Source organism: Molothrus ater, chromosome 9, assembly GCF_012460135.2.
Source record: "Molothrus ater isolate BHLD 08-10-18 breed brown headed cowbird chromosome 9, BPBGC_Mater_1.1, whole genome shotgun sequence".
Lineage (NCBI taxonomy): Eukaryota > Metazoa > Chordata > Aves > Passeriformes > Icteridae > Molothrus > Molothrus ater.
The window spans coordinates 24,873,440-24,897,141 of NC_050486.2; the positions used below are offsets into that span (position 1 = coordinate 24,873,440).

A 23,702-nucleotide genomic window follows, 5' to 3' on the forward strand; every position below is an offset into this window, starting at 1 on the left:
TCTCAATGTTAAGTAATAAAGACAGAATACAATAAAAAGTTTTTTCATGAAACTGTGAAACAAATCATTAGGTTTTGCATTAGTTTATGTATGTGCTTGTCACATCTTATCAGATGTTTTTACTAGATCTGTTTTATTATTAGATCTGTTAGTAGGTCAGGCCTCTATTATATGTTGCAGTGCCTGTTTCAAACCTCACCCATAACTGTCACTGCAACAAATCAATGTATACAATATAGCATCAGTACAGCATTGTATTATCGATCTGCAACACTATTACAAATATGAGTATCAATTTAGCTATGGTCCATGGGTCAATATTTTTGATGTATTAATTTCTTTTACAGTTCTACTGTTACTTTCCTCATCTATTAAAGCAGGCAAGAATGTTTCATAATATTAAAAAAAAATCCATTGAGCTGGAAGGCCTTTCTAGAGAAAATACCTGTCTTATTTTCTCTCCCCTGGTAATTTTCTATTATTGGAAGAACAAGAAAGAAACTTAATACTAATTTTAATCTATTTTCCCTGCCAAAACAAAGTAAGAAATAGGCACAGCATGAACAATATGTTACCTGTGTTCTGTCAGTTTGTGCTGTCTGTGGAGAATAAGCTGGCACACAAAATTTGAAATGGTGATTGCATTCCTCTTCTGAACAAATCCATATTCCCCTCCAGGAGGGAACGTGGGTGAGCCCTGGCTGGGTCAGTATTTTCCCTGGGTGCACAGAAAGTCTGAAGCCTACACTTTTCAAGAGAAATGGGGAGAGAGGCTCTGAGAGGGGCCTTGACACACACGGTCTGCAGCTGCAGAGCTGAGGGTCAACCCATATCCCACATCCTGGGAGCAGCAGCAGGAACAGATTCCTCATTCCACACCAAGGGTGGAGGCAATGTGTTCCTCAACAAGGCTGGTTTGGGCATGTAGGATGGAGAACAGACCTGTTCCTGAATCCTAAAGTTAGACAAGGATGCAATTAATCGACATTGTTAGAGCAGCTTCAGCTAAGTGGGTATGGTGGGCCTTCTTATTGAGCTGAAGAAATAGGGCAAGATTTTGCCTGGGATTATTTATTTTCTTGCAGAATACATAATCTGCCTATCAGTTAGATGGAATTATTACCCACTCACAGCAACCCTTACAGCTAGAATGGTATTACTCATTCTCCTTAACAGAAACCTAGCACTGTGGTTTTGGTGGCACACTGAAAACTTATTTTGATCTTCGTTGTGTTTCAGATGGCAATGCATTGTCTCCTTCCTGATCTTGGATTGCAGTTCACACTGAACAAAATAAAATAAAATAAAGAGATTAGAAGTTTAAGTGGATTTATTTGTAAATGCTGGTTGTGGCCTTCCCATAATGAGTCAGCTTTCTCCCTACAAGTCATGCTAAGTACTAGTTAGTAAATTATCTATTTTCCCTTGCAAACGCTGCATTATATACAAGAATAAAATATTGCTTTTTAAACAGGAGTGGATGTTATCACTTCAAATGTGCTTATATGTACTTCCTGTGCTGAGCTCCAGCCCAGCAATAACAATACCACAATTACCAGAATGTATAATCTATAATGTGGCCCTGTGTAAATCAAGCCCCCACTGAGCAGTCACACACATCCTGCAGGATACCACTGCCATCCTCGATTGCTTCCGCTGAGCCCTGCATCTGCAGCAGGATTTCTGAGCCAGCCTCACACCAGCTCCTAACTCACAACACTGCAAGGCACCTCCTCCCAGCAAGGTTCAGACATAAAACTGAAGCAGGTTTTGGTCATGACTGCTTAAATGGGTATCCTGCAGGATACCACTGCCATCCTCGATTGCTTCTGCTGAGCCCTGCATGTGCAGCAGGATTTCTGAGCCAGGAAACTCACAACACTGCAAGGCACATCCTCACAGGAAGGTTCAGACATAAACCTCCTGGAAGCAGGTTTTGGTCATGATTGCTTCAATGGGAAACCAGAAAATCAGGCTTAGGGGAAAAACAGTTTTGATCTTTTGAAAATACTTATGGGATTTCCAATAAAAGCAGAAAATTGTTGCAAATACTGCAAAGGAGAGTGTTCAGGATTTCAACTCGGTTGTTAAATTGCTAAAATAATGCATACCTGAGGTTTCCACACTGTGGAGACTTAGATGTATGATCTTAGATGCTGTCATTCATTCCCTTCAGAATAGAACATTATTTTTCCTCTGTGCAAAATATCTGAAAAGTAAACATTTTTGAAAGAATTGTGCAAAGTCAAAGAAAAAGTAAAGTCCAAACTAAACCAGAAATATGCCAATTTAATTGCAGGACACATTGCAGCCATACATTCAGAACAATCTTACAGGAATACTCTGACAATGTCAGTGTCATGATTCAGTTAGTTCAAGCTAACTCAAAAGACTGACTCAGAAATTAAGTCTATTGACCTGTTCATGACTTTATATTTTTAGTTAGTTCTCAGGTTAGATACTGACTTTTTCAAACAGATATTGGAACCAATACAAAGTTTCAAAATACTGTAAACCACTTTTAAATATAATTTATAGATATGATCCTTAAAAACAAAATAGGTGGCCACTGTGTTATTTGACAACTTTTATAATTGTACTCAATAAGCTTCTAACTCTCATTCTGCTTTGTAACTGGGGGACAAACCATCTTTCCTGGGTATACATAATTTCCACTGAGTCTCTTACTAGCCAGAAGAATTTTAATATGTTTTAAAATAATAATGTAGCAATATAGAGGAAACATTATGCACACCCTGTTATTTTTCTCTTTCTGATACAGGCCTAGCAAAGAGAGATTCTAGCTGGAGGCAGGTCAATGCTTGTCTGAACGGTATTTGAAGGTATCCCTTTTTCTTGCTGATTTTGGTACAAAAATATGTAATGAATAAGAGATTCAAGCTTCATTTGTCCACTGCAGAAGCTGACAGGGAGTATTTCTTGTGCTAGCACAAATACCTGGATTGCAGAGGCCACTGAGGGGAGCAGGGCAGGGGTGCAAGAAGCACCACGTGGCCAAGGGTAGCTGAAGAACTGACACACACCACCTGAGGGCATGGCCAAATCCTGCTGCACTTCTGGGACATAAAAATCAGTGCAGTCATCCAGATCCCTACAAACAACTTTTCCCTGGAAGTTTTATTGTCTTTTCTGTACTGAACACATGATATTCTACATTCCCTGTTACTGCCTTGTACCTTCCCTAGTCTGATCTTTTCTAGAAAGATGCTCAGAAACTTGAGCATCTGTGCAGGTCCCTCTGTAAGCACTTCATACCCTTTGGAATTAATAATCAGCTGTAGATTAGCATAGGACAGGGAGCCTGGCCATCCCTGGCTCTAGAGAAAACTCAGGAAATTCGGGTCTGATGTGCCACAGCCTGTCCAGGGTAGGTAGAAGCTGTCTTGGCTGAAGGTGTGGATGAACTATTCTGCTTGTCAGGATTCAGGCTGATTCCTGCTGAAGTGACCAGATAAAAACATGAGACACATGCCAGTGTTGGCACAGGTAACCCTGCTAGGAAATGCACAGCTCTTCATCAGCCTGTCTGCTAAACCCTGAGCTGCCTCTTCATTTCTGTGCAGGATTTGGGACAGTCACAGGCATGTGGATGCTGCTCTCACTCAGCAGACAGACCCACCTGAGCTCACACAAGGGGTTTAAAAAAAGAGCTGCAAACCTGTGATATTTGGCTTATGAAATGATTATTAATTCTTTCATGATGCAGATACTTTAGTCAGTTACAAAAAGCAGACAGAATTATCAAATTACTTTTGCCTTATTTGTTGCAAACTTCTTAGCTGTGGCACCACCTTGTGGACATTGCTATGTGGAGGGAGAACTCGACTGGTGGCAACAAAAGCAAGCAAACCAGGCATTTTGGAAAAACAGCTGTGGTCACACATGCTTTGCTAAAGGAGAGTAAAATAACTGCATTTTAAAAACTATTCCTCAAAATCCACCTACGAAATAAAATATAAAATAAATATCATCATTAAGGTGCTCAGCTGTCTTTGCAGCTCTTACCAACTCTTCTGCCTGCCTGCTAAGAGGAGAGGCAGCCTTCAGAATTACTTTTGTTCCTTCTCAATTGACTAAGTAGCAGCATCCACAGCCCAGTTCTGTTCTTGCTGTACATGCAGACATGAATTTTACACCTATCCCAAGCAACAAGACTTGCAAAGTCAAAATCATAATACTGAATGCTTGGAGAAAACCTTGGGTCCCACTCCATAAATGTAAAGTCAACAATGAGATTGGTGTCCAAGCTAAGCCAAAAGAAAAACAATCTCTGACAAAGATAAACTGGAGGGTCTTTTAAATGCTTGCTGAAACACAAGCCAAACAAAAATAAATTTAAATTCCACTCTCTTGGCCATTAGATTCTCACAACCATTTGCAGCTGAGGTAACGGGGTTCCTGTTATAAACTCTCTTATCAGCTATGGCAAAGCAGGAAAGCACAGGGGAGCCAGGATTTCTAACACAGATCTCCAAGCTGAGTGCAGCACACATTCTCTCTGGGTGTGTCTATCTGAGTAAACTTGGGCAGCATGAAATAAAACATTGAATTGTACTTTCTACTTCTCTCTCTTCAATAACATACAACCTGGTGCTTGCAATAGAATAAAGTGCAGGAGGAGATGAAGACTTGGAGCAATCTCAGACTTGCTAAAATGAAATACTGAGCACAGCAGCCAGGGAAGCCAACTCATGTCCAGTGGAGCTCATCCCTCACTCTAGAACAGACACTACTCTTGTTGCAGTTGGTGTCCTTCCTCTGCAAACAGCAGCATTGTACCTGTTTTAGGAAAGAACAGAGAGTAAAATGTCATCTTTTTTTCATTATAAAATTATCTTCTAAAATATGACAATGACAGCACTACTTTTACAATTCAGATATTTAAAAAATGGTTTTTAGAAATGCATTTTTATTTTCTCTGTTCTTCATCTCAAAAAGATGAAGGAGTTTATGCTGGTATTTTTTTTTTCCTTTGGCATATTCATACAGTAAGCATTAAAGTTATTTTATTTTTTGTGCTTGGAAATTCCTTTGTATAAGTGCAGTGTTTTGAAAAAAATATAGAGCTTTCAAACTCTTGGTGATTATTCTCAGACATCAACCTTTGTTTTCAATTCAACTTAAATATTTGTTTTGGAAAAAAATCAGGCATTGGCTATCCCTTACTCACAGTGAATGCAGAGATTCTCTTTCTCCTTAGGCACCATTAATGTAATTTTGTTCCCCATTGCAATTAGTTGCATAATGCATTCTCATTAATGACTCTGGATGGTTCTGCATGGAAGTTTTCATCCACAAAATTGCAGAAGCAGTTACTGTAAACATGGGGTGAGTGACACAGAAAAGACTGAACCAAGTTTATTCTTATATAGAACTCAGTTTTAAAAAAGATCTTATTTCTTATTGTTTTCTGAGCACATGAAAATGTCATATTTGTGTCCATCACATTCAGCTTATTTGCTTTCAGAAAAGAAGCTAAGAAACTGAGGCAAAAATAACCTTAAATCTCCAAAATGGTACTTTTCCCACAGACTTGGATCTCCCTTGAATATTTTAGTTATCTCTTTCCTAAAAGCCAACAAAGTAACATGGCACTAGATTAAAATAATTTTCTTTGCATTTCTGCTAGAACTGATTTCTTGCTGAATTAGCATATCAACTCCAAAACCAATTTCCACAGCATCAGTGACCTTATGCCACTTTATGTATTACAGCAGCAAGAGAGAAATGGTTTCAGAGGGCTGTAACAGTTTAAAATTATTCAGTATAAATCCACTTACTGAACTGGTACATGCAGGAGAAAAAGCCCTGAAATTATGTTGCTAACCTGTATGGCCTAAAGTCAGATTTCTGCATTTTTAAAGGCTGCAGCAACTGACACAGAGCTGTGGTGGGTATTATCAGAAAATGGGATGGAACAAGCAGAAATCTGTTCAGGCTGGAAAGTCCTGGGAGAGAGAGAATGAATGAGGAAGCAGCAGCACCCCCAGGATGAGATCATGGGGGACACAGCCCTCTGTGGGAACAAAGGGACAAGTGGAGAAAGGGACCAAACCCTACACACAAACATTTCAGGGGGTCCTTTAATAAGGAGAATTTTCCAGGTGAAATTCAATAAGTCTGCAAAAAAGGATGGATAAACCCAGACTCTCCAAGCTGAAATGCAGAGCCAGCTTGGTCTGCACAAAAACTAAGTGCACAGCTCCCTAGCAATCAAAAGACAAGGTAATATTATTATGTTATTTAATACTTTTTACAGGGAATGAAGGTTGCATAAGCCTCTATGCTTATTAGACATTAGATTTAATTTCCTGTATTACTGAGAAATGGGTGACTTGGAGCTCAGCCAGCTTGGATAGATATAATAGGTTACACATTTATAAAAGGAAACCAGTACAAGTAGGAACTGCTGCTAGAGGTGTCAATTTAAAGTAATACTCTCCCCCCAAAAGCCCCATCCCACACAGGACAGAGGAGACTGAATCAGAAATGTGCTGTAAGAGCATTAAGTCAGGGGAAAGTGGTGCAGAGACAGCAACCAATGACTAAGTACATTTGACCTTCATGTGTTATTTCCTTCTAAAATCTTAATTTTGTGGTTTCACTAAGGGCTTATCCCTAGCAAAATTTGATGTAATAATTATCACAGGTGTTGTTTATACATTTATGCCTTGGTCTGCCAGACCCAATGTGACTCCATATATTGATAATAAAGAAACAGGTTATTTTCTTATTGTTTCACTTGCTGAAGTGCAAAACTAAAATGAAATAAAATGCTTTGTAATCTATTTATTTCCTAATTACTTGTGCAATGTTGGTCAATTTCTTGTTTTCCAGTGTGCTTTCCTTTTTCCTTAGGAGGCAATATAAAAGACAAAGAATTTTCAAAAGAAGGAGAAGCTGGGAATTCTCAGTATTGCAAGTTAGCTCCTTGGCATTTTCATAAAGAAAAACCACAGGTGAATCTTCCTACCACTATTCAGATGATTAAAATAAAATTATCTTTGCCTTTCAGCATAAATCTTGTTTCAACATAAATATTTTTAAACTATGAAAGCTCTTTTTGAATTTCATCTTCCTTCTTATTCTGAAGATAGTGTAAGAATAGTTACAAACTAAGTGCCATAGAATATGCAATGTAATGATATATTTTGATTTTACCTTGCTCAAATTAGGATATTTTCAACTCCTTGAGACATGGTATGTACATGGTATATACATACCATGAATATATTCAGTTTGATATATTACTGAAGTAATATATCAAAATAGATTGCAATTTGTTTATATCAGAACTAGAAAGGAAAGAAAGTGTGGAACAAACAAGCAAATAAATTCTGCACTGTAAAGCACCAAGCATTAATTTCTAGAGTAAAATAGATGTTAAGATTTTACAGAGCAAGATTAAACTAAAATAAACATGTTCAGATAGGGAGAGGTTGTTAGCATCTGCAGTCCAGCTGAAGTGAGGGAACATTATGGGTATTCAGTGTCATTAAGACCCAAGTAATTTCTATTTTGTATTTTCAAGTGAAATATCACTCTGATGAGACATTCTGAGTACTTAGCAGCTCCCATTATGCCTTTTCTGGGCCTCAGCCATCTGGATGAATTTCTGGGGTCACAGCCTTTGCTCTCCTTAGGATTCCTCCACAGCTGAGTTGCAGCTAAAACACTGACAAGGCACAAGCAAACTGCCTCAAATATTCCCAAATATTCTGGAAGCATCTCCAGAGATCACTCAGCCCAAGCACAGCTCCAAGCTGGATCACCCAGGGCAGGGTGCTCGGGACCTTGCTCAGTTGAGTTTGGAATTTCTTCAATGATGTCAAATTCAAACCTCCCTGGGAGCACAGGACAGATGCTCCTCTTGTCCATCCTCATGGCTCTTTCCTGCCCTCCTTCCAGCATGTCCAAGTCCTTCCTGCTGTGGGGAGCCCAGAACTGGGCACAGCTCTCCCACTGAAGCCTCCCCAGTGCTGGGCACAGGGGAATGATCACCTCCTGTGACTTCCTAGCAATGCTCTTCCTAAAGCAGCCCAGGATGCTGCTGGGCCTCTCTGCCAATATAGATGTTTACAGATGTAACAGAATTTTAAGGACATGATGAGTTATGTATTTCCAGGGTCTGCTCTATATCAAGGAAATACAAACTATATTATTTTGCTAATACATGTTTTATGTCAGTATCAGGGATTGTATTTATGTTCTCATTACATGATTTCCTAAATAACTGGCCCATTAAAGCCATTGTTTGGGATGATTACAGAGTGCTTTGTAAAAACATCTGTGCACAGATTTCTAAAGGTAACTCTGAAAATCTCTAAATGCAGACCAGGGTATGTTCACAGGAATGAAGGCATCTTGGAAACTGCAACTCTAGAAGACAGGAATTCTCAATTTCATTGTGTTGTTAGTGTTAAGATCTAAAGATAGCAGATTAATTAGTATTCTATTTAACTCACAGATAACCTTTTGTAGCAGTAACATCCAGCTTATAAACTTCCACAGTTTCCAAAAGCACTCCACACTGTTTCAGAAGCCAAAAATCCAGTTCTCCCTAATGTATTCCTGAGAACCTTCCACTTCCTCTGCAGCTGCCACAGTGTAACTGTGGACAATATACTTATGTATTGACAACACACAAATTTTCTGTGGAAAAAGGTCCATAGACTTTCCAGTGGGTCCTCAGGCAGCCTAAAGCAATGAGATGGTCTATCAGATTTGTTTGTCTTGGCAAGGAAAACAGCAACCTTGTTCTTGAAAAATCTACATTTAGTTCCCCATCTATAAACAATTTTCATCAGTTCTTCCATCTGCAGTATAAGTCTTTGTTTGGCAAACAATTTGCAATGTTTCTTGTTATACATGTCAAATTGTTTCTGTTCTGCATGAGCTATAATGACTTAAAGGACCAAAGTTCCATGTGGTGGAGGGAGTTTGTTCCCTCTGAATCCAGGGGTACCTTTACTGCCCTGGTTGGTCCATGATTTCTTTGCATTTCTTACAGTCTGTGGCTGCAGAAAACAGGAATAAAATTCCTTCTCATTAGTGACATAGCAGTACATGAGCCAACACACAGCCTAGCTAATGTCCTTTTACCTTCTGGAATAGTTTAAAGCAGGATGCAAAATATTCTTGCAAAAATATACAAAGTCCTTTCCATCCACTTTCCTGTAAAGCTATGCCAAAAGCCCTGGGAAAGCCTTTTGACTCCAGTCTACATGCTCAAAAGAAATCTGGGAGACTGGCAAAAACCCACAATATAATTAGGACAATGCTGGGACCCAGATTAACATTATGGAAAGCAAACACCTTTCATACCACTCCCAGCTCTCACATATCCATGCTTAAGGGAGATTAAAATTCAGATGCTCATGAGCAGAGTAGCTCTTCCCAAAACAACACTAGATTGGCCCAGGTGGCCACAACCTGCACAGTTTTTCATGGACTGACTTTCAAACTGCCTCATGGCTGCCTCAGTCTCAGAGATGTTGAATATCTTTCTCAGCTTTTTCCAATGCAGACCAGATGTTCTATTGTGATAATTCTCTCATGGGCCTTTACCATTTTGACTCTCCATCAGCTAGGGATCCAAAGAGACATTACTTGAAAAACAGGAACCATAAAAGAGCCAGGAACTTATAAATTAAAACATAAACATTAATTTGTTTTCCAAAATACAGATGTCTTTTGTCAGTTCAAGCCTTGATCTCTCCACCAGTTAAAGGCAGCAGTTGTTCTGTGGAGGCATGCACTGGAAATTAGCCAACGGGCATTAACTTTTGGTTCTGATTGAACTGAGGAAAATTTGAAACAGAAACACAGAATTAAAAGTTGTGATAGCAATTATTGCCTGATAACATTTTAAAATGCTCATGCCAATACCAGAAGAAGTATCCCGCTATAAGGAACTGTAAATTACAGAACCTTTTTGGATGAGGCTCAGGAGAGATTTGGGGTGTCCTTGGTGACAGCAGGGGTCTGTCCTTCTCCTCTCCTGGATCCATCCCTGGGGAAGGGCATCCTGTGGTGGTGACAATGGGGTCACAGCAATGTGCCACCAGCACAGCTCTGGACAAAGGGACTGGGCTGGAAGAGGAAGGGACACAAGGCAGAGACAGCTTTAAAGGAACAATTTTATACATTACAGACACAAGTGCTCAAGGTTCAACTGCAGAGATTTAGTTTTGTATTGGCATAACACATCCAGCCTTGTTTTCAAATGGCCCCTGAAAATCTGTCTTTTTTAATGCTAAATCACTTGATATATCAGTATTATTACATCTCTTAACATTTTTATCTCAATAAAATTTTGAGAATATTTAAAATAGCAGAAAGGCTACAGGCAACCAAAGAAAACATCTATAAAAATGTGCATAATAAAGAGATAAGGACGAAAAATTACTTTCTTTTTTTAACATGACCTACATGTGAACTAATTTTTTATCTTTAAAAAGTAGCAATTCACAAGTCACACCTCTTCATTCCCTTTGAAATCAATTTTATACACCTACACAATTCTTCTGACGGTGGATTACTGCAGGTTTACACTCAAACTTTGAGTTTCCAGTTCTGCTGTATTTTCTTGAAAAAAATCTATGAGAGATAAACACTACTCTGCAACTTTTAGCAAGGAACCCTCAGCAACTGAACATTTTATTATACCTAAGCAGGGAAGGTACAACAAATTGCTCTTCTTGATGTAATCAGTTCCCTTCCTTCTCATATGGGTATAAACAAACACCTGTAATTTATAATACAATCCAATCCAAGAAGTATCACTGAATGATACCTTTTTCTTCTACTCCTTCAGAGACTTTGCTTTAACCAATAATTACTTTTTCTAGAGCCTTCTGCTCAGAATAAGGCAATAGTCTGTCCTTTACACCAAGACCTGTCCTTCCCCTGTACTACAATGCACTCACCTGGTGGAGCAGGGATTGAGCAGCCCTTATTCCCTCTCTCAACACTGCTGGAATAAATCCTTGCTTTCCAACACCCTTTCAGGACAAGCTTTACATCTTCATTTTCTTTCCCTAGGCTGCAGCTCCTCTAGGTTTCTCACCATACTAATATCTGTCTGTACTCCTCTTGCTGAGTACACCCCTCTTGCTGAACTGTTCCTGCTTTATTATTGAAGTGCAGGGAATTCTAAGTAGCTGTTCCCACTTCATCTGCTCTTCCCTTGAGGGGTCAACCAGCATCTGCTGTTCTCTGTCTCCTGAGGAAGAAAAAACTTGCACAGAAAGGAGCTGCAAAGATCCTTTCATGGCTTCACTTCACACTGAGAAAGATTTTGATTGCACATGCTGGTTCCAGCAGAATTTGCTCTCAGGTAAAAATTGTAGTTCTGTATATTGCTGTTTTTTTAATATTCTCTTCCTTAAGGAGAAGACGGAGGTAAAAATTTGGAATATACATTTTTCTCAAAGGTTTTGCACTGGCTCAGACAATACATCAAAGATACCCTTCATCAAAAATGTTGAATTCTATTCCAAAAGAATATGAGAAGCAAAAGGAGTCAGATATTTCTGTGAATTTTTTAGTAATATACTGATAATGTGCATTTATAGTTGTACCTGTTAGCTTATTAAGGAAGATGATTTTTTCAGATCTATATATGTTACAAATGAGCCATTTATAAAATTCCCAGACTACAGAATGATTCAAATCTAATTATTTCAACATGAAACAAAGTTATTTTAAACTTAACTGTGAAATGGCAGATGTTCACTCATTTCTAAGGATAATTTTAAATAGTAAAATGTATTGCAACTGGTATGTCTTCAAAGTGAAGATTCATCCAGACTACTATTGATAAGGACTAAGAAATTATTTCCTGGCTTTGCAATGACCAAATTCTGAACTTCTGCCTCTGTTAACCCCCTTGCTCAGTCAGACACCCAGATGTAGGAATAGCAACCCCTGTCCTGCTCCCATCCAAGGGGCTGCAGTGGCACCCTGTTCCCATGCCAGAATCTTCTTTACTCTTGGCATCCCTTCCAAATAAACCACTCCAACCAAACTTTCCCTGGATACACCACCTGAAGTGGCCACAGTTTCAGCTGGAGGCACTTCTGCCAACCTTTCCCTAGATGTCGCCACAATTTCTGGCTCCTTCATTACAGCCTTAATTACTACATGGAAAACTATCATGAAGGTTCCTACTTTCTTCATATGGAAGAAACAGAAAACTATCCTAGAGCAACCCAATTTCTTCAGAGCAACAAAAAGACATTATAATTATATGTATGTATTATTCTATTTAATAGAACATATCTACCAAGGTCACACTGAAATCTGAAATTAGCTTTTATCACAGGCTTGTTTTCACACTCTTTTTACTTCCTACTAAGTGTGTTGACTCACTGAGTCTGAAGCTGCTGACCTCATCCAGTGCTGAAACAATCTCCTTAAGGATATTTCCAAAGTTTCCAGATTCAGATTTTCATGCATAGTTTGCTATGCTTTCTCTCTTAACAATTTTTTCAAAGGATGTCCTTCTGCCCTTATATGATTTTGCCACTTAAAGACTCATTTGTACTATCCAAGTTCTACAGGACACTATTTTGGGAATTCAAGGCAGGATTCAGGCTTTTGTTTTAGCTGATTTGGACTTAAAACAGCGCTCTGAGGGCACCATCCTTGGTTCTACCCCAGTGTTAATACCTCTCTGCAATTCTCAATTTCTTCCTGTGGAAATAGTCTTTGGAAAGCACATGTTGATTTCTACACACGAATGAAGTTTCCATATTTTCCAGAAATATGAAGACTCTCCAGTCTGCAAAAATTACCAAAATATACCAGATATTTTCTAAGTATTTCAAATTTCAGTTGTGCTGAAGTAGTCATTGATTGGTTGTCCACAAGATGGGGCTTCTACAACAGAGATCTTTATATACAAATTTAAGATTCTGATGTAAAACCCATGAATGGCACCACAGTTGATAGGAACATACTTTGAAATTTTGGCACAGGAATGGTCCTCACTGCATTCCTCATTTCTCATGTAAAAACAACAGCTCCTCAGGAAATCAAAACAGCAGCAAGTGATTTTATCTTGTCCTTAACCCTTGCATGGTGCTGTGTACAGCTTGTAAGCCCGAGGCAAAATGCTCCACTGCAATCACCCTGTGTCTTGCAGATTCTGTGCAGTCCCCATGTCTAAAGGAGTGTTTGTGGAACAGCACACAGACCAAAACACCAAATGGTGTGCCTGTGGCTTTTGAGATATTTTCTAAGTCAATAAGCCTTCAGAATTTCTGAAGCAGCCTGCAAGTCCACTGCTAAGATGATAATGCCTCCAAATAAAAGTTAAAGTAGCTCCACAGAGTGTGTAATTTTTGTAAACTTAACTGAAAGAGGGAACAGTTTGCTGTCACAAAAGCTAACTGTAGGCATGCACTTCACAATAAATGAAAAGAAAAATAACTTATTCTTAGACACAAAAATTTCTAAACATTACAAAAAATAAAAAAAGAATAGACTTACAGTACCTTTAGCTGTCTTGTTTCACTGTGGTGTTTGTTTAAACAGTATGTTCTGCTAAAAAAAAAAAAAAAGGCCTTTCTCCTCTTTTGTCATGTAAGTAAACAAGCAAGATTTTCATGTCTTATAAGAATCTCCACACAGCCAAAATCAGAACAGACTAAGGAATTGTACAATTACCTTCCTGTATTCCTTTTCATACTGTCAGAGGTTTAATTTATGATAACTTCTGTTTTCTGCATGATATAGTTGTTTTCTAGAATTTTTTTTCAGGAAGCACAGTAGCGTTTCAGCATGCAAAAGCAAATACTGGTACAAATTTCCAGCCTGTCCCTGCAAGAGGAGGCTGTACAAACACAGACTAATCAAAAAGCAAAACTAAATGTTAAGAAGCAACATTTCTGGCCAGAGGATAAAGTGAATTTCCCAAGGGCAGTCATTCACAACCACCTGATACTTTTAATACAAAATCCTCAGTGGCTCCTTCTCACATTCCTTCTGTTCAGTCTCCAGTAACTTGTCTGCTGCAATCCAGCCAGCTAAGCTGTCACAGACCAGAGCTTCAACAGGAAGTGCAAAATAGTACCCTTCAGAATAATCATCTGGAGAAGCAGAAAATAAGAAAATGTGAGTAGGCAGGAATTACATGGAGAAGGATAGGGAGTGACAGGAGCTACAAACTGCAGGCAATAATGTACTGGGAAAAAGGAAGGACACTACATTTGATCAATGGCATTTTTGTACACACTAAGTAATACTCCTTTATTAAACACTGAGGTTTTAATTGGATCACTGTGCAGCTTGGGGTGACATGCTCACTGGAAAAGTGGACCAAAGAATGAGGCTGCAGGACAGTGAAACATCTCAGAGAATTAAAAATCATGATTCATAAGGAAAAACTGAAACAAAGCACTGTAAGAGTTTTCAGATATCTAAAATTGCTTTAGCAATACAAACAGAATACATAATAAAGAGTTTGACTTTCAGCAATATTACAGGAAATTTTGTGGAGCAGCAAGGGATTAGAACACAGTACCTATAGCCATCACTCAGTATCCAGAAAGAGTTTCAACAGTTTTCTGTCAAGGAATGACAAAGACATAGCTGATCTTGGACTTGGGCAGAGTTGCCAACCAGAGTTGACAGGTCATACTCCACAGGTTCTCATGAATCTGTTCAAGTGTCATTTTATCACTATTTTATTAAAGAAGACCTACAGTTACCTACAGGAAGAAAACAGAGATTTTAGGCTATAGGGAAAATGGTGAAAAAGAAAAAAAACCAGGAAGAGTATGGAGAAGGTGAACGAGAGGTGTTTTAAATTTTGCAGCAGAATGCATATTTAACTAAAAATATTAATACCTAAACTCTGTTTCAAAGAATTACCAACACTTTGGATACTACCTTACTGCTGCAGAGAACTGGAGGAACAAGAAGTCTAAAATCTGGCTTCTGGATAACTGTGGATAGAGTTGACTCCTTGCAAATTCAGGAAATACTTGAACACAGCAAAAAGTGAAGCCCCAATTAAAATTTAAAATTAAAATTTAAAACATTGATTTCTGGGTATTGACTAACCAGTCACTTTCAGCACTTGTTGAAAGCCAGCCCAACACTTGTGTCCCAAAGCCTGTCAGGAGGACAAGCTGAATGCCACACGTGCTGAATGTGACATGTCAGCACGTCACACTCTGCTGAAGCACAACAGCTCTCCTGCAGGAATTGGGATTTCTTAGTACTCTGCTATTGGGAACGTCCCCACTCATCCTACTTACCCAATTTTTTACCTACTTTTCTTCCTGGCATTTTCTGAGGATATAAGGAAGAGTGAGAATCAAAATAACACAGCAGTAAAGCATCTGCTGTAAATCACCTGAGAGAAGCAAAACATCATAAACCAGCCAGGAACCTTTTGGGGTTATCTCCATATAATCTACTGCAACTAAAACCATTCCTGAGACATGTGACCTAATCTGCCTTTCAAAGCCTTCAGCAAATGAGATTCCCAGATAATCATTTTCACTGCCAAACTACATTTTCAATTTGAAATAATTTCCTAATATCTACTTTAAATCTCCAAGTCCATCACCTTTTGCCCTAGACCCACTGAACATAAAGAAAAACTGATTCCTTCTCTGTCTGCAGAGAAAAATTTTATATATTTGAAAGATCATTACCATTTTTCCCAACACCCTCCTTTTCTTCAGACTAAACAACCCCAATTCTTTCAATCTTCCCCCTTAGATCATGCTTTATAGGTCTCTGATCATTCTTGAAGTTGAGACTATGGCAACATGTGGTACAAGGAGAAAAAGGAAAATTGATTCCTACACAAAATTCCCCAGGAAGCTGGGTGACAGAGGGTTGGTTTGAACAGGTTACTTTTGTATGATGACTGTCTGCTTTGTTGCTTGGGTGTTTTAGTCCCAAAATACATGTTTTTTCTCTTCTTTGCAGCTCACAGTGTAGGTGTCCCACTACACAGAATAGGCAGGCATTACACTCCTCACTGAAAAAACATTTTGGACCTGGGGAAAACCATTATTATGGAAGGCAAGTTATTCTTGCCAGTCATGGAATACTTCTCCTTACCAAGATGGTATCTTTTGGATAAATTGATATAAGTGGCATTTTTGCGATACCAGGATAATTTAGGCAGAAGTTTAAGTAATTTTTAGAAACATGAGTAAAATCCTGCATCACAAAGTCCATTTCAGGGAAATATATTAGTTCCATAATTGCTTTCTAGTGCTGCATTCACTCTGTCTCAGAAAGCAATATGCAGTTGTAACATACACTGAGAAACGTCTACAGTTCAGCTAAAATCAACAAAACTAAAAATAATCATGTGCATTTTAGAAGATGCCATGTCCTTTATAACCAGATAAATTAATTCCACCATCCTCGTAATCAGATTCACACACATAATGGAAGAATGTAATTTACTTCCATTCTTCAGAGGTATACAAAGTCTTTTTTTTTTTTTTTCCTTCCAGAAAAAGGTTTTAAAATTGCATTGCGTTCTATTCACCAACATTACCCAAGCAAACAGAGTTATCTCTGTACCTCTGGGTATCATGGCATGGAAAGATTGCACTCAGAAGTCAACTGGGCTTCTGGGTATGAATTGGGAAAACAATCCTATCCAGAAGAAAGATAAGACCTAATGAGAGATGATAAGTGCTGGGAAAATAAGCTTGATGGAAGAAAAGGAAGTGAAAAAACTTTTCCATGCTGAGGACAGAAAAGGTCTTTCAAAAACTTTTGTTAAGCATGACATATTAAACATATCCAAAATGTCATCCAACAATAACATGAACATGGACCATGTAAAATGGTGTTATCAAAGGGTCTTTCATCTAAAAATTAGGCAATTTATGACGTTAATTTTGTAGAGGAAACTCCTAACAAGAAGGACTTTTTATGTCCTCAGTGAATTTTAGATTTTCAACTCAAAAGGAAATGAATTTTTCAACAAAACAGTTCATCATCTCTAGCTACCTCATATGAGCCTTAAGAATACATCAATATGTCACTCGCTTCCTCTCATATCAAAAGCCTGTAAAATAAAACATAAACTTTCTCTGCACACTTTAAAACTTTTTTTTCCTTGAATTTCCATTCTGTTTTGAAAGAGAGAAGATGCTAGCTGCCAGAAGGTGGTGAGGACAGACCCACGTGTGACATTGCTGTACCGAGGTGGACCAGAGCAAGAATTCTGTACACTGGCAAACTTCAGAACATGAACATTTCCACCCTGACAACAGACGACAGCCAACTGTTTAAATGTCTAAAGGAGAGAAAAAGGTTCATTGACTTGTGTTGCCAGTTCTGTATTGATATTAGTCTGACACAAATTTTTGTATTTGCATGATCTTTTCCATCTGCAGTATTTGTGCAGCCCTAAACCACAATGAATCTTTCTTCCTCTATAGGAGCATTTGAAGGCTTTAGAAAATCCATTCTGACTATTACTTGTTCCCCAGACTAAGTAGAGGAAGTAAAAACCAGAGAGAACTGAAGTAAGCAGTTAAACTGTCCTATGGTTCTGCTAAAACAAAGAAGCCTTACTCATAAATGCCATCCTCTGAGGGATCCCATCTCTCTGCTTCCTCGTCCCCAACCTGCAAAAAGTGTGGTAGCAAAAGGAGTAGGCTCACAGCTATACCTCAGCAAATGCAGGGATATTAAAAGACATTTATGAACACTAAAATTTTTCCATTTTTTATCTCCTGGACCTTTGTACAACTTTTGAGCCAGTGGTGCAAAGCCACTATTAATGACCTATCTGACAAAACAGGAGTGAATGGCCAGGAAAAGCAGTGAGTGCCTTCAACCACCCCTACTTCAAAGAATCCAGGCATGACTGGTAGCAGCTCTTCCCCTTCAGAGCACTCACAGGTGCAGTCTGTCTTGTTGCAAGGCCAAACACGAACCTCTGCTTCCTCTTTGGTCTCTGTGAGTCCACCATGGTCTCTTCTGGCACTTGACAAGTCTGCATTTTTTTTAAAACATGCCCAGGTTTGGAGCATCCTCTACCTACTAAGGGGAAAGCTGTAACTGGGATTAGCAGCTATTCCTTCTGGAGATCAGCCTCAGGGTAAATAAATGCAACATCTCTACCATGAGATGCAGAGGAAATCCCACCTATGTCCTGACTGCATGTCAGGATGAGACCAGTTTGCACTCTGGTTTCCAAAGAAAGGCTATTTTGGCACGTCAGCCAGCAGGGAGGCACCACAGGTTTCCATAGGACCTCCTCACTGTGGAGGATCAAACTGTGATCACAGCCTCACACACAGCACAGTGTGACCTGTGGTTTTCACTGAACTACATCAACGACACAGGCCTGAGCCTCACAGAGGAAACAAAACGTGACAGAGCAGATAACTCAGTCTTTTAGCTGCCCATAATCTCCTTCCCAATGGTGCCACTGCACAACTGAAAATACCAGTGACAATGCTGGAGTTCCATCACCAGGTTCTCACAGCAGACAGCTCTGACATTGCCTTAACCTTGAAATCACGGCTGGGTGAGGCAGTGGTTCACTGGATCCCCTCCAACAATTGCTTGCCTAATTCTATTAAACCAAGCCAACAGACTCATAGGATAAACACCCAAATGAGCAAGCCATGTACAACAGTCATTATTTACAATGCACCACTGCAAAGCCTCTATCTTGAGCAACAGTCACAATCCTGCCCCATTTTCAGTTTCAGTTTCCTTGTTGGTGAATAGAAAACCCTGAAACCGTGTTAGAACACCATAAATGGCAGCAATCATAGGCTTTACACCAGGGTTGTTTAACTTATGCATTGATAAGCAGCAAAACAAACCACCCTAAACAGTAATAAAATGAAATATACAAGAATGAGCTCATAAGGATAATCAGCAAAAACTCTGATCCCAGACTGAGGTCCACCAGCAAAAGTTGTGGGGCCAAAAATGTCACTGTGAACAACAGGTCTGGAGATACTGTGATCCAAGAGGTGCAAAGCAGGCACGAGCTGTATCAGCAGAGAACTCAGTGATAAGCAGCAGCCACGCTGTACTGCTTTACAGACTGGACTTTGCAGCTGCTCTCTACATTTGCTTCACCTTAAAAACCACTTCACTTTAAAAATTGGATTTCAAAGTATTTTCCATGGTGTGAATCTGAAGGCCAAGGGTGCATTTTGGGGAACCAAAGGACCATAGTATATTCCACTCTGTGCGGGTCAGTGCTAGCACACTAACACAGGGACACAGGAGCATTCACTGTCCTCAAATTTGCATTTATCAGTACTTATCTATACTTATATCCAAGTAAGGATATATTTTTATGAAGGGGAAAAAAAGGAGCTAAATATAGTACCTGCTCATTGCATAAAAAACCTTTAGAAATGCAAAAGCCAAGTGCCTGCTGCTGGTTTTGCTCCACTCTGGATTCACTGCCCTGTGCCTACCCTGACCGTGCCCTCGGGTCACGCCAGAGACCAGCACGGCGAACCCGTTCCCTGCCTGGGGACCCGCCCGCGGGGAACCCTTGGGAAGGTCCCTGGTCCGCACAAGCCCCTCAGCCGGGCTGGGCCGGGTGCTGCGGGGTCCCCGCTGCCGTCCCGCCCCGCCGGGCCCGAGCGGCCGCCGGCTCCGCCATGCCCGGAACACAAACAAACACCGCGCTCGGGGGCGGAGCGAAGCGGCTCCCACCATTTTGGGGCCGGGGGAGCCCAGCAGGCGGCTGGGTCCCCCAGCCCGTCCCGTCCCGCCTCGTTCCGTCGGGGGCGGGCAGGGCTGTCCCCGCGGCGGGGCCGGGGGGCGCGGAGCCCAGCGAGGCCCCGCGGCTGCTCCCCGCGCCCGGCGGGGAGGGGTGAGAGGAGGAGCCAGGGCGGCCCGTGCGACAAAGCCCAGTGCGCAGGGAGCTGGTGACCGGGAAGCAGAACCGCGCCGGGCAGCCGCGGGGCGGGCGGACCCACCGGAGCCCGCTGCCCCACGGGGGGTGGGAGGCCCGTCCTGCCGCCCCCCCGGCTCGGGGGTCGGGGCGGCTGCGGAGCGGAGCGGGAGGCGGCCGGGCTGCAGCTGCTAAGCCGCTTAGGGCCGGGGCTGGCATGAGCCTCCCCGGCGGGGCGGCTGCGGGCTGCGCGCTGCGGCGGGGAGGCTGAGGGCGCGGATCCGGAGCGGGAGGAGGCGGAGGGGGGGCCGCGCTCCCCCCGGGAAGATGGGGAACTGCCTCAAGTCCCCCACCTCGGATGACATCTCGCTGCTCCACGAGTCCCAGTCGGACAGAGCTAGCTACGGAGACGGGGCTGAGCCGGATCAGGAGCCGCCGCCGCCATATCAGGTAGGGGAGGGGGCGACAGCGGGGCCGCGCCGCGGCTGCCGGGGGTCGCGGGGCCGCTCGCCCGGGGGCCGGCCCGCACCGCCCCGGAGGCCGCCGCCTCCCCGCCGCCGCCGCTCCGGCGCTGGGCGGCCCGAACCTCTCCCTTTCCGCCCGCACGTAGCGCAGGGGAAGCCGCTTTGTCTCGGCCGGTGCCGGCGCTCCGGGCGGGCGGGAGGCGCGGTGCCGCCGGCGGGGCGGGGGGCGGAGGGCAGGGGCCGCCCGGCCGGTGCCGCGTCCTTTGTTGCCGCCGGCGGTGACATCACCGTCTGGCGCGGGGACGCTCCGGGACGGGGACCGCGGGCCCTGCCCGGGCTTTGCCCGGGCCCGCTCGCACCGCTCCCGTATTTTTAGCAGCATCTGATCCTCGCTGAGTAACTCCCCCAGCGCAGGGGATCCTGTTTCCCTCCGTCCTGTGGGGCACCGGCGGGGAAGTGTTTCCCATTGTTCGGTGCGTTTTTTGGGTTTTTTTTTCCTGTCTCTGAGAGAATCTGTTAATTTACATCTTGATGACGAATCAAGGGGGAAAGAAGGAAAAGGCCCGGTATTTGCTTTGGTGGCTTTGCTGACAGCGGAGGATAGCGCCGATGTGGAGCGGGGATGGCGATGGTGTGAAAGCCTGCGCTTGGCCGCCTCTGAAGGGATGGACACAGAAAGGGAACCTGAACTTGGGGTTGCACTTGTCTGCCCCCGGAGATCTCCACCCCCACCTACAGAAATGTGTATTGACCTAAACAAGCGGTCTGCAGCGCTCAAAAATGAAAAGGAAAACCATCCCGCGGTAGAACTGCACGTTCTATTCAAGTTTTGAAAGTATTTTCCTGTCTGGGATAATAGCATGCATACATAGCAGAGGCATCTGCAGAAACGGCAGTCGAGACACACATTCTGGGGGGGTGACTTGAGAGCTGTATGTTTTCTAGGATGGGAGTCATTCCCTAATTGCAGACCCTGATATATAATTAACAAAATTGCAGGAAGTATTTAACCGGACAGGCGTGTAATCTATAAATGCTTTAGCGAGTTCAAGAATTCCACCCTGGTAGGAGCCCCGTGAGTGTTGAAGAGAAGCCCTGCACGTAGCAGCTTTTGCTGGTGCCCTGAAGCTGCACTGATGTTTCTTGGCAGTGTGTGCCTGATTGTTTTGTTTGGGTGCAAAAGCTGAATGCCAGAATAAATTCTGTGATGTGAGGAATTTTTGTGTTCTGATTTCTGAACTATGTTTGCTGAAGTCCAGTAAATAGAAAGTGCTTGGTGGCAGATCAAGTTTTTTAAAGGTTGTGTTGTTCTAAATTAAGCCTGAATGGTCCATGAGGTTTAGATGTTCATTGTATTTTTGTCAAATCAGCATAAAAAGTTTGTTTGTGCAATTATTGCATTTATATCTCTGATTCTAAGAGGACTTGAGGAGGTTTTTTGTTTTCTTATTCTTCCCTTTGAAAGCAACCTGTTAGCTCTTGTGAGAGTCACCAATTAGGTTTATACCTTATGCAGGCCTTCTAGTGTGGATGTTGGCATAGATAAGGACTCTTCCTCTGTGGTCAGAGGTTTTTAAAAAATTTTACTTGATGAAAAAAAACTTGTCTGTAAGTGTGGATGGTTGACTGAGAACCCGACAGACAGTAAAATAAATGAACCCACAGGTGTCTATTATGGAGTAAGTGTATTCATAGCAAACCTTGCCTCAGCTGAAGAAGCTGTGCAGCATCAGGTGATGTGCCCACAGGCGCTTGGCTGTGTCAAACATCACTGTCTGTCCTGAAAACTCCTCCACTGATCCTGGCAGCTCCTAAAGCTTCACCTTAGGGTAGCCTTTAGCGTCTCATAGTCAAAATCAAAGCTACTCTCTCCACAGGTTTTGAACCACAATGGATTGTGACTTAAAAAAAAAAAAAAAAGCTAGATAGGCCTTAGCTACAGTATTATGCAGCATTTTGTGCACTTAAGAGGTTGAAGGGATTTATCATTTTAAATTAGTTAATGTTTACAAGCTACACAAAACTCTTAAGTACGAACAATTGCTGATGCTCCAGTGTTACTTTTGTGCTAGAAGTAAGTCACCCATTTTAATTTCAACTTCAACTGCTCAGAGTCGAAGTTACAAATGGGAAAGTTGTGCCCTTCTTCTGGTAATTACTTCTTTCAGTGTCTTAACCAGAGTTAGTGTATAATGTGTAGACATTAGGAATCAAAGCAAGGAAGGGGATAAAACAAGTTTGAAAACTTGTGGCAACTAGCCTTGAGAAACTGGAAGGTGAACAGTTTTGAAGCCAACTGCTGAAATTTCAGCTGCGTATTTTAGAAGAGAGTTAAATCTGATGTGTCTGTTGCTCTTTGGTTTGCAGCAACAGTGTGTCAGCTTCCTGAATAGCTCTTGCAAGGTATGCAAACTAAGGGAAGGAGGTTTGCTGGGGGAAGATAGACAGTTGTAGAAGATGACTTCTGTATTATTTTGACATTTAAAGTACTTTTTTGTGTTCTGAGAGGATTATGCCAGGGGTGTTCATGTGGCACTCTTGTTATGCCTTAGTGTTTATTTACCTATTGAGTTCCAACTGCAAAATATAACCCCAGTAAAAACTGCAGTAGAGCATGTCACATTCCTTTGATCAGTGAGTGCTCTTAAACTGGTTGTGTAAAATTCCTACTTCCAAAAGTCAGGTTGAGAATTGGATTGAACAGTATGGACACAGAATAATGGGGAATAACTTCATTTGAGAGGCTCTGCAAATACCTGTCTCTTGGTTCCTGTGGCAGTACCTGTTACCAGCTGCTGCAGAAAGGCCTCAGAGAGGAAGCATCTTTTTAAACAGGTGTCTGAATTAATAAGAAAGTGGCCCATTAAAGCATCAGATATTTTCCAGTGCATTGAGCTTAACCAGTAACACAAGAAAAAAATGAAAACACACCAAAAAAAAGAATGTGTTTTCATAGCACGGAGGAAGGAAGTGATTTCAAGAGTGGACCAACATTTTCATCGACAGACACTAATTTTGAATGCCTCCATTTTAGAACCCAGAAATTACAATTGCTTTCCTAAGTGTTAAGAACATGCAGCTCCATTTTTAACCAGGGAATCTGTGATTAGGAAGGAGTTAGCTTTGGTTTTGTTTTTTTTTCCTCAAGTCCTCAAAATTGAGTATGCTTTCAACTTTGTTTTCCTTTTTGGTGTACCACTTCTTCACCATCTGTTGGCAATATGCCCTCTGCTGTTTTTCCACACAAGTTCAAGGTTTTTTTTTCAGTTTCTCTTATTCTAGTAGTTCTCCTCAAAGACTTTTTTTTTGCAGAACAGATGTGTCACTTTTCTTAAGTCTCATATTTCTGTTGTTAA

At 41.5% G+C, this 23,702-nt stretch overlaps 1 protein-coding gene and 1 long non-coding RNA gene across 3 annotated transcripts in view; one reads left to right on the top strand and one right to left on the bottom strand.

Moving 5' to 3' along the window:
* Nucleotides 1-2,269: 2,269 nt before the first annotated feature.
* On the bottom strand, nt 2,270-13,568 carry LOC118689828 (uncharacterized). Of its 2 annotated transcripts, XR_008508541.1 has the most exons (3): nt 13,516-13,568; nt 9,952-10,113; nt 2,270-4,800 (listed from the first exon to the last, which is right to left on the bottom strand). It is a non-coding gene; the product is annotated as an uncharacterized LOC118689828 (long non-coding RNA). The 2 variants fall into 2 exon arrangements; XR_004980685.2 differs by lacking the exon at nt 13,516-13,568 and having other exon boundaries at nt 9,952-11,479.
* A 6,185-nt stretch (nt 13,569-19,753) lies between these two features.
* RNF11 (ring finger protein 11) overlaps nt 19,754-23,702 on the top strand; it is a 30,370-nt gene continuing 26,421 nt past the window's right edge. The window contains exon 1 of the mRNA XM_036387488.2: nt 19,754-20,332. Within this exon, the coding sequence (XP_036243381.1) occupies nt 20,210-20,332 (123 nt within the window). The 5' untranslated portion in view covers nt 19,754-20,209. The remainder of the gene's footprint in view (nt 20,333-23,702) is intronic.